Source organism: Macrobrachium nipponense, chromosome 9 (genome assembly GCF_015104395.2).
Source record: "Macrobrachium nipponense isolate FS-2020 chromosome 9, ASM1510439v2, whole genome shotgun sequence".
In the NCBI taxonomy this organism is placed as follows: domain Eukaryota; kingdom Metazoa; phylum Arthropoda; class Malacostraca; order Decapoda; family Palaemonidae; genus Macrobrachium; species Macrobrachium nipponense.
Window position 1 is genome coordinate 60,969,144 of NC_061110.1, and position 18,557 is coordinate 60,987,700.

Genomic DNA, 18,557 nt, shown 5'->3' on the forward strand with positions numbered 1-18,557 from the left:
AATCTCTAGGCCTCTGTTTCTGAAGACTGCCGAAAGCATGCTCCTGTATCCTTTGATCGTCGATACAGATAAGTGAGAGACCTCTCTCAAGAACAAAAGGAAATCAGCGATTTCGGTTATAGAGGTACTGGAGGAGGACAACTTCTTAGACTTACACCACCTTCTGAATACCTCCCACTTCGACTGATAGACTCGTCTAGTGGAAGCTCTGCGGGCTCTAGCGATAGCGCTTGCAGCTTCGCGAGAAAAACCCCTCGCTCTGACAAGTCTTTCGATAGTCGAAAGGCAGTCAGCGCGAGAGCGGGGAGGTTTTTGATGAAACCTCTCGAAGTGTGGCTGTCTGAGAAGATCCATCCTTTTTGGCAGGGATCTTGGGAAGTCTACTGTCCACTCCAGCACCTCTGCAAACCAATCTTGTGCTGGCCAAAACGGGGCTATCAGGGTCATCCTGTCCCGTTGGGACGCTACAAACTTTCTCACACTTGTCCCAGGATTTTGAAAGGGGGGAAAGCGTACACGTCCACATGAGACCAGTCTAGCAGGAAGGCGTCGACCACGAGAGCTCTTGGGTCTTCCACCACTGAACAAAAGACTTCCAGCCTTTTGGAAAGGAATGTGGCGAACAGCATCTACGTGAGGAGTGCCCCAAAGATCCCAAAGACTCTGACACACCTCTGAATGAAGGGTCCATTCTGTATGAAGGACCTGGCTTCTCCTGCTCAGTCTGTCCGCCCTGACGTTTCTCGTACCCTGAACAAATCTTGTCAGGAGGGAGATGTTCCTCTGTGAGGTCCAAATTAGCAGATCTCTTGCTATCTCGTATAGAGACACGGAGTGCGTTCCTCCTTGGTTCCGAATGTAGGACAGGGCGGTAGTGTTTGTCCACATTCACTTGGACCACACTGTTTGTCACAAAGGGTTTCGGAAGAACTTTAGCGCCAAGTGAACTGCTAGAAGTTCTTTGCAATTTATGTGCCAGGACACCCTGTGCTGCCTTCCAGTGCCTGACACTTTCTCCTCGGGTCCTCGTGTTGCTCCCCAACCCTTCTCCGATGCGTCTGAATACAACACTCGGCTTGGGTTCGGAAACTTCCAGAGGAAATTCCCTTGTTTCTACTTTTAGAGGGGACAACCACCATTGCAGGTGTGGTTTCATCTCCATTGGAAGGAGAAAACTGTCGGAGAGAAGTCCCATCTTCCAGTTCCATGATCTCCTTAGGAAAAAAACTGAAGAGGACGAAGATGCAGTCTTCCTAAAGGAAAGAACTGTTCGAGCGAGGAAAGGGTGCCTAGAAGGCTTAACCATTCCCTCGCCGAAGTCCGCTCTTTCCCTAAGAAGAGAGAGACTTTTTCCAAGCCTCTCACGATTCTCTCTTGCAAAGGAAATACTCGAAAACCCCGAGAATCCATCTGAATCCCCAGATAGACCAAGTTCTGTCTGGGGAATCAGCTGTGACTTCTCGAGGTTCACGAGTAGTCCCAACGCCTTTATCAGGTCTAGGGTCAAAGAAAGGTCCTCCAAACACTGTCTCTCTGTTCTGGCCCTGATGAGCCAATCGTCCAGATATAGAGAGATGTTGACGCCTTTGAGGTGAAGAAACCTCACCACATTCTTCATCAGGTTTGTGAAGACCTGAGGAGCTGTGGACAGGCCGAAACACAAGGCCCTGAACTGAAAGATCCTTCCCCCCGTCATGAAACGGAGGTACTTCTTCGACGAAGGGTGAATCGGGACATGAAAATAGGCGTCCTGGAGATCCAGCGACACCATCCAATCTCCTTGACGCAAAGCCGCCAGGACTGAGGCCGAAGTCTCCATAGAGAACTTCTCCTTTAGAACGAACTTGTTCAGAGCGCTGACATCTAGTACTGGTCTCCAGCCCCCCGAGGCTTTCGCAACCAGGAAAAGTCGATTGTAAAACCCCGGAGAGTTTTGCTCTAGAACTAATTCTATAGCTCTTTTGTCCCACATTTGATTCACCATCAGACGAAGAGTATCCCTCAGTACAGGGTCCCTGTATCTGGCTGACAGTTCCCGCGGAATGTCGTTAGGGGAGGACTGTCCTGGAAGGGGATAAGATATCCCTTCCTGATTATAGACATCGAAGAGGCGTCCGAGTTTATGAGTGACCAGGCGTCTGCAAATTCGAGAAGCCTGGCACCCACTGGTGTTTGGAGGTTGTCTGTCTCACTTCCCTTTCTTAAAGGGACGGGAAGAAACTTTACCTCTCCTCTCAGGACCTCTTCTCTTAGAGGGAGCTCTGGAGGGAGGGCCTCCTCGAAAGGGCTGAACCGTAGAAGTCGGTCCTTTCTTGTCAACCGAAACAAGGGGTCTCTTCTTCCTTGCAGTTTGCAGGAGAAGATCCTGTGTCGCCTTCTCAGTCAGTGAGCGAGAAATGTCCTTCATTAACTGAGAAGGAAACAAGAAGTCCGACATGGGAGCGAAAACCAGGGCTGCTCTCTGTGAGGGAGAAACCGCCTTGGTTAAGAAGGCACTAAAAATACTCCTCTTCTTAAGGAGTACCGCTCCAAAAAGAGAGGAGATTTCTCCCGATCCGTCTTGTACTGCCTTGTCAATACAAGAAAGAATACTCAGAATGACTTTGGGGTCTAGACCTTCCGAGTCATGAGCCTTCTTAGACATCACCCCAAGGGACCAGTCTAGGAAATTAAACACTTCCAAAATATGGAAGAGGCCCTTGAGGAGATGATCCGTCTCAGAAATCGCCCAAGACACACGAGCTCCATTCAAAGCGTGTCTCCGCGATGAATCAACCAAGGTTGAAAAGTCCGCTTCGGCTGCCGCTGGGAGAGAAAAAGAAAGGCCCATGTTCTCCCCAGTTCGGTACCAGAAACCTCTCTTGCCAGAAAGTATGGCTGGAGGCATACAGAAGGTGGTTCTGCCAGATCCTTCTTTGACAACATCCATTGTCTAGAGACTGTAGCGCTCTCTTCATCGAGATCGTAGGTCTCATCTTCAAGACCGACGAAGACTTTGGTACAACCACACTCGAAAACAGTGATCGAGGAGAAGGAGGAGCCGCAGGAGTCAAAGAATCTCCGTACTCCTGCAAAAGAAGGTCTGTCAGAACTCTATAGTTAGAGACTCCTTCTCTACCGTTACCCTCTTCTTCCGAATCTCCTTCTACACCGTGCGGAGAATCGGCCTGAAAAACGAGAGGATCTTCATCCCGTTCTCTCTCTACTGGTGACAAAGTCCTACTAGGAGAGGGACTCATAGAGTGAACAGAATCTCTCTCAAGTCTAAAAGAAGTCTCGCGTCTGCTTGACTTCTCACGCCTGGAAAGCTCCTCGCGCTTGGCTGGCGCCTCGCGATTGTCTGGCGCCTCGCGCTTGGCTGGCGCTTCTCGCTTGGCTGGAGCTTGTTGCCTGGCTGACGCCTCGCGCTTGTCTGGCGCCTCACGCAAAGCTGACTCCTCGCGCCTGGCTGGCGTCTCACGCTTGGCTGAATCCTCGCGCCTGGCTGGCGCCTCGCGCTTGGCTGAATCCTCGCGCCTAACTGGCGCCTCGCGCCTGGCTGGCGCCTCGTGCCTGAGCGTATCCTTATCCAGAGCAACTCGCTCGGATAGCTCCTGACGCTTGCAAGACTCTTCGCGCCTGGAAGACGTCCCATGTCTGGAGGACGCTTCACGTCTGGCCGGTGAAAGAAGACGAGACTTCTTAATAGGAAGTCTAGCGTCCTTCTTGCGAGGGGGATCCCTCGAAAGAACTCCAACCAAAGAGGCTATCTGCTCTTGTACTGCAAGCAATATCCTCTTGGAAGCCACACCAGCGTCCTCTTCAATAGAAGAAGCAGAACTCGAAGGAGTGCGATCCTCAAATACCGTTCGAGGAGGCGTCGAAACCAGCTTAGCCTTCTTGATAGAAGAAGGAGCTTCCTCCGAGAAGCGTTCCGGGCTCGAGTCGAACGTGCGCTCTTTCCAGTGCCTTTTCAATGGCCTAGAAAGATCCGAGTCCTTCCACCCTCGTTTAGGTGAAGGAGAACCGGACGACGAGAAACAATCTCGTAGGACGCTTCTATTAAAGCGGTCCTGAGCAGACTGTAGCGAAACAGAACCTGCTGAAGGACGCCTGACCGTTGGGGATTCCCCACCAACCTCCGCACGACTTTCGACTTTCCTACTCCTCTGGGTATGTGAGTTTGGAAGAGGTCTAGGCCTGGGAGCATCGCAGGGACGGTCAGACGCCCCCTCCACAACACTGGGAACACTCACTTCACTAAGTAATTCACTATCACTTCCCTTACCTTGCATGGCCGCCATCTTTGTCTTCATTTTACGAAGAGTAGCCTTCAGATTGGCGATTTCCGAAGCCGAATCCGAATGCAAAGCCTGTGAGGATTCAGATACATAGGGAGAATCAAATTCATTAATAAAAGGAGAGTTAGACTCAGAAATAGGCTCAATAGGCCTTGTACTCACACTCTTTTGTGCAGCCCGTCTAATTCTATCCCTCTCTAACTCTTCAAGTAAGAAGTTAGAGGTCTTCCATTCATTAGCATTCAACTTTTCACACTCAATACAGGTGTTAGCCAAAGAACAGTCAAACCCCCTACATTTACGACATACAGTGTGAGGATCAACCGAAGCCTTCGGTATCCTCACCTTGCAGCCTACATTCACACACACTCTCACACTAACACTTGAATCAGACATTCTATCAGAAAAATCAAAAGCAAGTCCAAATCCAGTCCACAGTAGCGAATGCCAAAACAACGATCCAGTACGTCACCAAGAAATCCAATATAGATGATCAAAAAAATCTTGAAAAGCAAATTCCAGTCAGGAGGTAGTAACAACAATGTTGATACCACCGGCGACAGAGAAAATATGATAGAAAACGGGAATGGTTCCTAGTCCTGCCGCCCAGGGCAGGCAGGTAGATCACCTGACCTACCAGTAGCGAGTGGCGCGAAATTTGAATTTCTGTCGGGGACGACGGAGTCTTAGCTAAGTATATATCTGACAGGTAAGTTCATTGTATGAAAATGCAATTGTAAGCTAAAACTCTTATATATTCTAGTAATATTCAATCATTTACCTTCATTTTGCAACAAATTGGAAGTCTCTAGCACAATATTTTAATTTATGGTGAATTTATGAAAAAAAACTCTTTCCTTGCGTCCGCGCGGTAACTCTTCCGAAAAAATCCTAAATTTTTAGTCCGATTGTCGTAATGTTTGCACCATTTTAAATTAGCCGTACATGTTTTTATATATAGAAATGTGCGCAATTTCACGTAGAATACATCAAAAAACAACCCATGGTTGTAGATTTTCCAGTTTTTAAATATTTTCATATAAATCACAATAAGTGCCAAAATATCAACCTTCGGTCAACTTTAACTTGACCGAAATGGTAAAAAAACACAATTGTAAGCTAAAACTCTTATATTCTAGTAATATTCAATCATTTACCTTTATTTTGCAACAAATTGGAAGTCTCTAGCACAATATTTTGATTTATGGTGAATTTATGAAAAAAAAAAAAACATTTTCCTTATGTCCGCGCGGTAACTCTTCCGAACAAAATCAGACATTTTTTTGTGCGATTGTCGTAATGTTTGCACCATTTTAAATTAGCTGTTACATAAAGTTTTATATATGGAAAATGTGCGTAATTCATGTAGAATACATCTAAAAACAACCCATGGTTGTAGCTTTTACCAGTTTTTAAATATTTCCATATAAATAACAATAAGTGCCAAAATTTCAACCTTCGGTCAACTTTGACTTGACCAAAATGGTCGAAAAATGCAATTGTAAGCTAAAACTATTACATTCTAGTAATATTCAATCATTTACCTTTATTTTGCAACAAATTGGAAGTCTCTAACACAATATTTTGATTTATGGTGAATTTATGAAATAAACTTTTTCCTTACGTCCGCACGGTAACTCTTCCGAAAAAATCATAAATCTTTTTGTCCGATTGTCGTAATGTTTGCACCATTTTAAATTAGCCATTACATAAAGTTTTATATATGAAAATGTGCACAATTTCATGTAAAATGCAACTAAAAACAACCTATGGTTGTAACTTTTATCAGTTTTGAAATATTTTCATATAAATAACGATAAATAGAAAAAATTCGTCCTTCGGTCAACTTTTAACTCGACCGAATGGTTGAAAACTGCAACTGTAAGCTACAGCACTTACAGTCTAGTAATATTCAATCAATTACCTTCATTTTGCAACAAACGGGAAGTCTCTAGAAGAATATTTCGATTTATGGTGAATTTTTGAAAACAGCTTTTTTTTTACGTCCGCTCGTTACAAATTCATGCATCATTTTGTGATAATATTTTCTCTGTGTTGCCTTGATTGTTTTACAATGTGTTATATACCTAAATGATCGCAATTTAGTGTACAATACAACGGAAAAATATTAACTCGTTATCTTTAACCGTTTTGCTCACAGCACGATTTGAATACAATTATATATGAAATTTTGTTTTCACTCTATCATATATCCCATTATTTATATATGATAGTGATATTTTTTTTTTCATTTCTGATGGTTGCATGCTAAACTCCAGGTAATGACAAAAAAAGGAGCCAAATATGAACTCTTAATCTTGAAAACTAAGCGTCCTGTGATTTAAAAAAAAACATTTTTTCCGCTTCGGAATTTTTTTTTTTTTTTTAATCACAGGACGCTTAGTTTTCAAGATTAAGAGATCATATTTGGCTCCTTTTTTTGTCATTACATGAAGTTTAGCATGCAACCATCAGAAATGAAAAATATATCACTATCATATATAAATAATGGGATATATGATAGAGTGAAAACAAAATTTCATATATAATTGTATTCAAATCGTGCTGTGAGCAAAACGGTTAAAGATAATGAGTTAATATTTTTCCGTTGTATTGTACACTAAATTGCGATCATTTAGGTATATAACACATTGTAAAACAATCAAGGCAACACAGAGAAAATATTATCACAAAATGATGCATGAATTTGTAACGAGCGGACGTAAAAAAAAAGCTGTTTTCAAAAATTCACCATAAATCGAAATATTCTTCTAGAGACTTCCCGTTTGTTGCAAAATGAAGGTAATTGATTGAATATTACTAGACTGTAAGTGCTGTAGCTTACAGTTGCAGTTTTCAACCATTTCGGTCGAGTTAAAAGTTGACCGAAGGACGAATTTTTTCTATTTATCGTTATTTATATGAAAATATTTCAAAACTGATAAAAGTTACAACCATAGGTTGTTTTTAGTTGCATTTTACATGAAATTGTGCACATTTTCATATATAAAACTTTATGTAATGGCTAATTTAAAATGGTGCAAACATTACGACAATCGGACAAAAAGATTTATGATTTTTTTCGGAAGAGTTACCGTGCGGACGTAAGGAAAAAGTTTATTTCATAAATTCACCATAAATCGAAATATTGTGTTAGAGACTTCCAATTTATTGCAAAATAAAGGTAAATGATTGAATATTACTAGAATGTAATAGTTTTAGCTTACAATTGCATTTTTCGACCATTTTGGTCAAGTCAAAGTTGACCGAAGGTTGAAATTTTGGCACTTATTGTTATTTATATGGAAATATTTAAAAACTGGTAAAAGCTACAACCATGGGTTGTTTTTAGATGTATTCTACATGAAATTGTGCACATTTCCATATATAAAACTTTATGTAACAGCTAATTTAAAATGGTGCAAACATTACGACAATCGCACAAAAAAATGTCTGATTTTGTTCGGAAGAGTTACCGCGCGGACATAAGGAAAATGATTTTTTTTTTTTCATAAATTCACCATAAATCAAAATATTGTGCTAGAGACTTCCAATTTGTTGCAAAATAAAGGTAAATGATTGAATATTACTAGAATATAAGAGTTTTAGCTTACAATTGTGTTTTTTTACCATTTCGGTCAAGTTAAAGTTGACCGAAGGTTGATATTTTGGCACTTATTGTGATTTATATGAAAATATTTAAAAACTGGAAAATCTACAACCATGGGTTGTTTTTAGATGTATTCTACGTGAAATTGCGCACATTTCTATATATAAAACTTTATGTAACGGCTAATTTAAAATGGTGCAAACATTACGACAATCGGACTAAAAAATTTAGGATTTTTTCGGAAGAGTTACCGCGCGGACGCAAGGAAAGAGTTTTTTTCATAAATTCACCATAAATTAAAATATTGTGCTAGAGACTTCCAATTTGTTGCAAAATGAAGGTAAATGATTGAATATTACTAGAATATATAAGAGTTTTAGCTTACAATTGCATTTTCATACAATGAACTTACCTGTCAGATATATACTTAGCTAAGACTCCGTCGTGCAAACATTACGACAATCGGACTAAAAAATTTAGGATTTTTTCGGAAGAGTTACCGCGCGGACGCAAGGAAAAAGTTTTTTTCATAAATTCACCATAAATCAAAATATTGTGCTAGAGACTTCCAATTTGTTGCAAAATGAAGGTAAATGATTGAATATTACTAGAATATATAAGAGTTTTAGCTTACAATTGCATTTTTCGACCATTTCGGTAGAGTCAAAGTTGACCGAAGGTTGAAATTTTGGCACTTATCGTTATTTATATGAAAATATTTCAAAACTGATAAAAGCTACAACCATGAGTTGTTTTTTAGTTGTATTCTACATGACATTGCGCACATTTTCATATATAATACTCCATGTAACGGCTAATTTAAAATGGTGCAAAAATTATGTCAAAGTGACAAAATAATTTCTGAGATGTGTTGCTGATACTTTTTAGTGCGATAAGAAAGAAATTCGCGCTTGTGCGCCTGCGTAACGATTGTAAACAAAACAACGCGTTGATCCGTGAGCTCTCAGCATCCCCCAAGGCGCGTGATTCAAAAGTTTTCGCCTAGTACGCCTATAACTATTTTTCTGTGAATTTAAAAAAAAAAAATTTATATCGACGTACCATACGTCCAATCGGCACCCAACAGACAATTTATATCGACGTTTAATACGTCCAATTGGCGTCAAAGGGTTAATCTTATTAAACTTACTAATACAGTATTGATCAATAATAATATTTTAAAATTAGTAAATAATTTTGTATCATAAATGTGTATTTAGGCATGAAAATAACATCAAAATACACTAATTAGTGATTATTTATCGTTGGAAAATCCCGTGAATAGGCGAATTCACCGCAAATAATGGGTAGATATGGTCCAGATAAAAATCCGTGAGTCAGTGAGTCTGCGAATCCGGAGAAGGTGAATACGGGGGCACACTGTATATGTACTCACTAAACCCCTGATCACTCATTAAACGCTAAACAATGAATGAGTATTCACTCATTAAACACTCAATAAACACAGACTAAACATTCACATTCACTAATAACTCAATAAACACTAACATTCACCAAACATTCACTAAACACTCAATAAACACTTAGACACTAAATATTCACTAAACACTAACATTCATAAGACATTCACTAAACACTCACTACAAAAAACATTTACAAAATATTAACTAAACCTAAATACCCACTAAATATTCACTGAATACCTACACACTAAAAATTTACTAAACACTAACATTCACTAACCCCTAAACTCTCACTAAACATTCACTTAATGCTTAAATACTTATGCACTATAAACATTCATTAAACACTAACATTCACAAAACACTCACTAAACATTCACTGAATACTTACACAGTATACGTTCACTGAATACTTCACTAAATACTAACATGCATTAAACCTTCACTAAACCCTAAAAACTCACTTAACACTCACACACTAAACACACTCTAAATCCTAAATACTCACTGAATGCTTAGGGTGAGGCCACACCAAACGCGGCGAGCGTGGAGGTTGGAGGGAAGAGGTTCCCGCGGCAGTTTGAATCATCGGTATCTTATGCGGGTGGCCACACAAGACTAGCGGGACGGCTCGACCCTCTGCAGTTGCCGCCAGGCGATGTAACATGTTTTAAAATACCGCGGCGGTTCAGGCGTCTTCAACCGAAACAACCCCATTTTCTATATGATTAGGGAGGGACTATGTTACTTGAATGGTTACTTCCCTTTATTGATTATATTGATAACTATGTTGTGAAGTTAGTTCCCGTATTAAGGAACTTTCATTTGTAACCTAGAAAATTTGAAATTTAAAGCATATTATCATTGTTAAGTAACTGATATTAGCATAGAAAACGATTAAGTTTTAATAAGCGACTACATTTATTATCTATTCAGTAAAATATCAAGTTTTAATTATTCCATATCTGTAATGCATGCTTAAATTAGCAGTTATTTCAGCACCTCTCATTTGTGTACTTTCAGAATGCGTTCAATGAGTTCTTATATAGTCTAAATACTTTCCCAGGGGATGAGTTCATCACTGAATTTAAAGTGAATATAAGAAAAGGACCACACTAGATAAACAGACCCTCCGACTTGACATGGTCACTAACGTGCAGATATACTGGCAATCAGTTGCCGAAGTGTCACCTGTTCAGCGGTAGTGGCTACATAAGAATCATTTAATTGGGGAGTGTTTTTTCGGAAGAGAGCTTTGTGGGATCCCTGTGATCCATTCCATAAAATTACTTTTTTTCAAGAAATGGAAGAGGAGTAGAACGAGTGGCCCCTCCGTGTTTAGCCATCCGGTGTCATGCATTCGACCCCAAAAACTTAAAGTTGCCAACTATTATGCACTCAGCCACTCAAATAATCCTTGTCCAGCTGCATAGACTTGATAACTATACGAATCCTCAGTGCAGCAGTATCACTTATTTATGAAATTAATTCGTGGTACTTTGTACTTTCTTTATTAATGTTAACAATGAGCAAAACTGATTTTTTCCTTGTGTTACTCTCTTTTATGTAGTTTCCATTAAACTATTTTGTTTTAAATACCGGTAAATCGTTTTATTTCAACATAATTCAGACAATAATCAATTATACGTCTTATATAATTTGCAATTAATTCTCGCTCTTTTGTTTTTTCTAATATCTTTAAGGAAGTAACCCTATATGCTGTTAGTTTTGCAATAATGAAAAGTTAAAATCCACATTTTCTTTTCACTTCCCCTAAAGTAAAAATATTATATATATATATATAATATATATATATATATATATATATATATATATATATATATATATATATATATATATAGATATATATATATAATATATATATATATATATAATCATATATATATATATATATATATATATAGGATAACCTTTTATTATCACAAAATTCACTGCCAAGCAAAGAACCAAAAGAACCGTTGGGTGTTATACGTACTCTATCGTTAAGTTTGACACTTACGATTTCTATTAAAGGCAATTTCCTATCCAAACGTTACTTTGCAAAGAAGTATATCTTTGACTGCTGAGAGTGACGCGCGGGAGGGAAGGAGGGAGGGTGGTGTTTCTGGTGTGGGCCGCCATGTGTTAAGTTTTGACGCTTGCTTGCTCCCGCCCGAGGAACGTGCCTTGCAACCTCGACGCTCACCGCGCCCGGTGTGGCCTTACCCTTACACACTAAACATTCACTAAACACTGAACATTCGCTAACATTCACTAAAACCCTAAGGCAGCGTTTCTCAACCGGTGAGCCTGGCTACATTGGTGCGCCCCAAGGAATAGGAAAATTATATTCTAATGTTTAAAATATCTTTTATTATTTTCATAAATTTTGCAGACACCAAGTATGTGTTTCTATGTCCGAGACAAGTCTTCAATATTTGACATTTTAAACTGGAAAGGTATATTCCTTAATCTTTCCTTTTCATTTCATTGGGGGGTTTGAATCAGTCATTACTGGCCTCTCTAGACAGAGAGAGAGAGAGAGAGAGAGAGAGAGAGAGAGAGAGAGAGAGAGAGAGAGAGAGAGAGAGAGAGAGAGAGAGAGAGAGAGAGAGAGAGAGAGAGAGGAGGTAAGATAAATTCCTAGATCTTTCCCTTTCATTTCCTTGGGGGTTTAAATCCGTCATTACTGGCCTCTTTTCTTTATGAATTTCTATCATGCTAATCTTCTTGGTAGTTGCTTAGCCGAATATGACAAATTTTTATGACAATTTGTATTTTTCATAGGTACAAACCTGAGGTCTTAACAATAGGATAATTTCTAGTGCCTAGCTGGATCTGGTTAAAAAACAGATGAAAGCAAGGAATCTTGTGATATCTGGCACGCAAGCGTATATCGGATGAAGGCTTCACCTACGATCACGAATCAGTCTTTCCCAACTCAGGAGGTCTTAACAAACAGAGGGGCAGCTAGAGGCGGGCAGTATAATGTTAAGACCTCAGGTTTGAAGCTATGAAGAATACAAATTGTCTTACAAAATTTGTCATTTGTTCATACGCGAACAAACCTTCGGTCTTAACAATAGGATAGACTCGTACTTGGAGGGAGGTACAAGACATCCTAGACTGGCTGGGGGCCTACCCACCAGTCCAGATTCCAGAAGAAATGACTTCTAGAGAGGGACTGAAGCCCATTGAGAAGTTAGATAAATTGATATCTAACCACTCAGACCTTGAGTGATATAAATGACATATGGGAGAATCATTGCATAGGGAACCAAAGAGAAACTTTGACTGTCTAATAGCAAACCAACACACCATGGTTTGAACTACTCTCAACTCCTCCTTGCCTAGGAGTGGAGCATATGCTACCGAATAGAGGGTTTGACATTTGCATAATAAGTGACCACACTATCAGTATGACTACCTTACTCACTGTATCAGACCAGTCCAGCGAATGACGTGTCTATTCCTTAACCTGCCCAAAGGAAGAAGGAAAGGTACAAGAGAAAGAAGGAGACCAGCCAACTCCCTCATTCTCTCATCCACACAATCATCTTAGGAAAGATACAAAAGTGCCCTGTTAGGGGCAACTATGAGTACACAACCTGTTGGGCAGCCACCACAGGACCCAGGGAAAATGCGTCCACAGATTTGTGGGCAACGTCCTTAAGATAGAAAGAGGTGAACGTGGACTGGCGTAACCAAGTACCAGCACTCAGCCCTCTATGTACAGCCAATTTCCTATTGAAAGCCAGAGAGGTACCAGTACGTACCCCTAACTTCATGCGCTCTAGCCTGCACAGACGTGGTGGTGGAATCAAGAGACAAGTATGCCTGTCTGATGGCTTCCTGTATCCAAAAAGAGATAGCATTCCTAGACACCTCTTTCCTGTACGCCCTGTGCTTACAATAAGACTGCGGCAGGCTGGCCCAAGGTGCCAGACAGGGCACAACAAACGCTCTTGAGCATCACCACCCACAAGTCATTCAGTGATGGAATGGAAAACGAAGTGAACTTGTAATCGTGCACAGAGGGATTTGGGTCTTGGCCACGGAATCCGGGACAAATTCGAAGGACAACGACCCCTAACCCCTGGCGTACTTCACGTCATAGCTCAGATCGTGGAGCTCTCCTACCCTCTTGGAAGATGCCAAGGCCAGAAGGAAAGCTGCTTTGAGTGTCAAGTTTCCGGCAGATGAGCGACACAAGGGTTCATATGGACCCTTAGTGAAGCATTTGAAAACTGAGGAAACATCCCACGTCTGAGGCTTGAGCTCTCTAGGAGAACTTGACTGCTCAAACCCCTTAACTAGCAAGGAAAGTTCCCAGGAAGAGGAGATGTTGATACCTTTAAGGCGTATCACCAAACTCAGGGCCGCCCTGTAGCCTCTAATGGCAGAAACGGGCAAACGTTTCTTGTCTCTGAGGAAGGTTAAAAGTCTGTTATTCGTCGAATAGAGGTTGTGAATGGAGAAAAACCCTGTTACGACACCAATCACAGTAGATCGCTAATTGCCTTGGAAACCGTGGAGGTCGACTCTCTGAGACTGTTGGACATATGCCCTGCCGTCCTTCTGAGAAAACCTCTCGCTCGGAGGAGAAACTTGAAAGTCTCCAACCGAGAAAAGACAGGGATTCTACTGACTGGTGGAACACTTCCGCACGGAGCTGACAAAGGAGATGTCGCCAAGGGGGACATCTCCCTTGGAACCTCTGACAATAACTACAGCAGATCTGGGAACCACTCCGCTTGAGGCCACAGAGGGCCTACCAAAGTCTAAGGTGAATGGGGACCTACGTCTACACAGCTGAATCGAGAGAAGTACTCTCAAGATTCTGATCATAGAAACGTTAGAATTCGTAAGAATTTCCATGCTTGGTCAAGAAAAAAACAACCTGACTCTTGTATGACAATAATTGTGCGAGCCTCATCTTGTCCTGGTACTCTGCAATATGATGAAGACAAGCATTCAGTGAACGCCAACAAAACCAAGGGATCCAGGCGTTCGGCGAGACTCCCAAATATTGTAATAATCATCGGGAATGCCTGTTGCCCGAGTGTTTGGAAATCTCAAAAAACCAAATCACTCTGGAACACTAGAAATTCCAAGGAATTTAATGGCTTAGCGAGATTCCCGATTTTCGTAATAACAATTACTGGGAATTTCTGTCTCGCCTGAGTGTTTGGAAATTACAGAAAAACCATAACACTCAGAGAATGCCAGAAATTCCAAGGAATTTGAGCATTCAGCAAGATTCCCAAATATTGTAGCAACACTTATCAGAAATTCTCATCTCGCCCAAGTGTTTGCAGATCAGAGAAGACCGAAACACTCGGAGAGTGCTAGAAATTCCAAAGAACTTCAAGCGCTCGGTGAGACCCCCAAATTTCGTCAAACGATCATTGGGGTGGGGCCCCTCGTCAACTCCCGTAGAAATCGAGGAGGAACAGGCATAAAAACCAGTACTAAATGCAAACATTTAAGACTGGAATGAGAGTACAATTCAATAGAATGTACAATTGAGGCTCCCAAAATGCAAGAACCCATAGGGGACTGCAAATTGAAATCCATCCATAGGACAGAAAAAGCCATGGAGACACAGTCTCTAGTTTTGACATAAGATCCTTCCTCAACGACTTGGACGCACGTCCGGTAGGACCTTAAGGTCCCTCCAGGAACGTAGTCCCCCGACGCTGAACCCTACGCAGAGCACTCTGCAAGACCCCTCCTATTCACCTCGCCCCTTCCGCCGTAGCCATAGGAAGTAGAGGGAATAGGTGAAGAAGACTGGATACTCTCCCTTGCCTTGCTAGCGGAACTAGCAGGAGAGGTGAGTTGCAGGCAGCGGTGATGGCCAAGACATGAGTCTAGGAAAGCGTTATCGTCTGGAGAAAACACTTTCCTAAGGAGGGTTACGAAACTCTTGCATGGCAGGTGAAATGTTCGCTGCCACCGAGACTGGTCGGTCATGTGAACATAACCATCGTCTGGGTGGGGCTGAGCGTGGACCTGACAGGAGAGAGACAGTATCGTCCTCTGACACATCCACGTCCTCGTCAAGGCCGAAACCTCTCAAGAGGAACGAATGGGGGAGCCCCTACTGGTCTCTGCATGCATGGTTCCATGGGACCATCACAAATTTAAAAAATTACATGCACTTGTGGAGCTCGCGAACAAGCCCAACATGGAACTAGTCTTAGGGACAGAACCTCTAGGACTAGCAGCAGAAGTGCGAACTGAAGTTTGTGCTTCTACAGCTCCCAATATGCTAGGTCCTAGAGACAGCGTGACGGTTCCCATTCCCAAAGAAATGGGAGAGCCAGCAGAAGACCCAACTGCCTCCTCAGTTTGAGGAGGCAGACCCTTAGAAGTCCCATGACGAGACTTCTTAGGGGGGGAGACTACCTTCTTCTTCAGCAGGGAGCCTTACAAGTCAAAGGGGTGGAGGTTGATGAAAAATATGATGATTCCTAAGAGGAAGATGACGACACTTCACGAGCTCTCTTCCTCTTCAACTTCTCTAAATTCTGCAAGACTTCTTCTACAGGATGAGGTATATTTACCAGCAGGAACAGAGTTAATAATCACAGAGCAGCAACGAAGGTTTTGTCCAGTGACAAAACTGCAGGATAGCAGTGGTAAATAAATATGATTCCCAGCAGAGGACCAATATCACAGCATGCTACGAGTCACAGGTACAATTCCTAGGTTAGGATAACCAACACACAGAGATCTCCAACCATCTACTGTTGTAATCACTATCACCACTGTTAGCCTGTAAAGGAAAGTAAATATGATTTAAAATAATAAGGATACTCATCTTGCATCCAAGGGCACCGCCCTCCGAAATGAGAGGATATCCCCATGCACCAACACCACACGCCCCCTCCTCTATGTTTGTTCGATAGCTAGCGAAAGGACAAAGGAGAAGAGGAATTACCAGAAGAAACAAAGGACAAACCTCCAAAGTTCCCTTGGTAATTTCCAATGTGTGAAGAGTAAATTTCGGAAGAATGTATCTTCCTAACGTTAAAGGGCAAAAATATGTACTAATAAAGATGTTGGCATACCCTTGCCGCTGACCCTTAATACAAAGCAGAAAGGCAGCTATCAAGGCTATCACAAAAAGTGGGTTTGCATATTAATTATTTAAGTCAATTAATTATTAATATCAAACACAGTATATACATATTAATTCAAAATAAAAAATTAAATATCCCACCGGGAAAATGATTAACAGCTAGTCAGCAAGAACTCACAATTTATGTCTTCATCGGAAGACAGCCAAAAGCAAAATGGATTGTTTACATCCCTAACCACCTTGTTCAAGAATTTAATGGCCCATAATTTCTTATGTAAAGGACCGAGGGTTTGTATATCGTGTAGAAACGAAGGTTCATTAAATATATAACATTAGTAATATGTAGTCTGTAATATATGAGCAGAGCATTTTACTTACACTTGGCTTTTCTATTTCTCTTTTTGCATGAGGCTGGCGATGAGATATAGTTGCTTCATACTGCTGAACTAACTCCATTTTGGTATCCGCTAACTCGATTTCTAATCCATCAACTTGATCAACAAGTTCAAAGCAACGACGGCATAATGATGTACTGTGTGCCTTATAAAGTGTAAGGCCTATCAAACGTCCTAACATTGCAGACAACTTTCGCTGGCTTACAGTCATTGTTGCCTTGTATAGATCAATCATTTCTGATGAAGATTCTGGTACTGGAAGACTTTTATCACATATGAGACACCAAGACTTTTGCATGCTATGAATATTTGCTATATTTTCATCTACATCACATTCCCTTTCCAATCCTAATATTCTCTCATGGCCTTCAACTTCTACTGGGACTTCTTCTACAACGCCAGCAAGTCCTGTTCCAGTTTCCTGGGAAGACTCAGCTATGCTAACTGTAACTTCAGTAAGCATCTGTTGTTGCTGCTGTGTTGTTTGCTGTTGAACCACTTGCTGCTGGTGATGAACAAGCTGTTGGTGATGGACAGTATGATGCATAGTTATCTGCTGTGAACCTGCCATTTGTGACGTCATTGTTGCCATTGTTGCATCCATCGGTCCATGTCGAGTTCCAACAACCATTGCATGTGGACCTTCAGGCATCAATATTCGATTATGTGGTGCTTGCTGAGAAACTTGTTGCTGGGCAACTTGTTGGGCAACCTGCTGAGCAGTCGTTTGTTGACTGCCTGCATGATGGCTAGCAATGGGATGGCCAGGAATGTTCATGGCATACATTCTTCTCTGCTCTTCAAAGTCCATTTTAAAATGTAGTCACCTACCCTGAAAGAGAGAGTAGTATACAAATATTGGACAATTGGATGTGTTTCTCTCAAGTATAACACACAAACATAATATATATAAATATTTCCTGTAAACAAAATTAATCTAAAAAAAAAAAAAAACATTCAGAACTGCATTAGTCCAATATAATCTGTATTGTTAAACACACATGAATCTTAGCATGAACAAGAAACTACATCTAAAAGATTTTGCAGATTTAAGGATAAATCTTAAAGAATATCATTAGCCAGGTAGCATGACAGCAAGACCTGCTAGCACAGGAAATCAAGGAAGTTCAATACAAAAATGAGATCATGATGACGTGAAGATAAAGATGCTTTGGATGTGCCCTTTGCACAATCTTAAGAAGAATACCTCATTTCAGTTCAGCTGGGAGGCTGACTGCATCTTTTGAGATACTTTACTTATTAGCCATAATAGTATACAGTGGTACCTTGACCTACAAGTTTAACTCGTTCCTTGGCCGAGCTTGTACTTCAATTTGCTCACACATCAAATCAATTTTCCCCATTAAAATACTTAAAATTCCCTTAATCATTCCAAACCCTTGAAATGCTACCTATATTTTTATGTTTCATGTTATTAAATAAGGAAAATACATTTTTAAATAACAAATATTGTATAAAAACATAATAGAAAGGATATGTAAAGACAAAAATGGTTTCATACATTGTACAGCTAGTGTTCAAGTTACAGTAATTTGTCTTACGATAATCCAATTTTATGAGACCAAATTACAATAGCCTAGCTTTCTCCCATCTTATAGTTAAATAACTTCTAGTTAAATCTTATAGTTAAATAACTTCTAGTTAAATAAGTTCAAAAACAGCAAAAGGGAATGATGAAAGTACTATTGTTTTAACGTTATACTCGTTACGTAAATGTGTACAGCCATGAACAACTGAAAC

At 40.8% G+C, this 18,557-nt stretch overlaps 1 protein-coding gene across 4 annotated transcripts in view; it reads right to left on the reverse strand.

Moving 5' to 3' along the window:
- The window catches only part of LOC135218271 (zinc finger and SCAN domain-containing protein 12-like), a 214,549-nt gene extending 196,912 nt beyond the window's left edge, over positions 1-17,637 (reverse strand). For all 4 annotated transcript variants that reach the window (XM_064254450.1, XM_064254449.1, XM_064254452.1 and 1 more), the window contains exon 1: positions 16,780-17,637. In XM_064254450.1, coding sequence (XP_064110520.1) covers positions 16,780-17,607 — 828 coding nt within the window. In that variant the 5' untranslated portion in view covers positions 17,608-17,637. The remainder of the gene's footprint in view (positions 1-16,779) is intronic.
- Between the last annotated feature and the right edge of the window lie 920 nt (positions 17,638-18,557).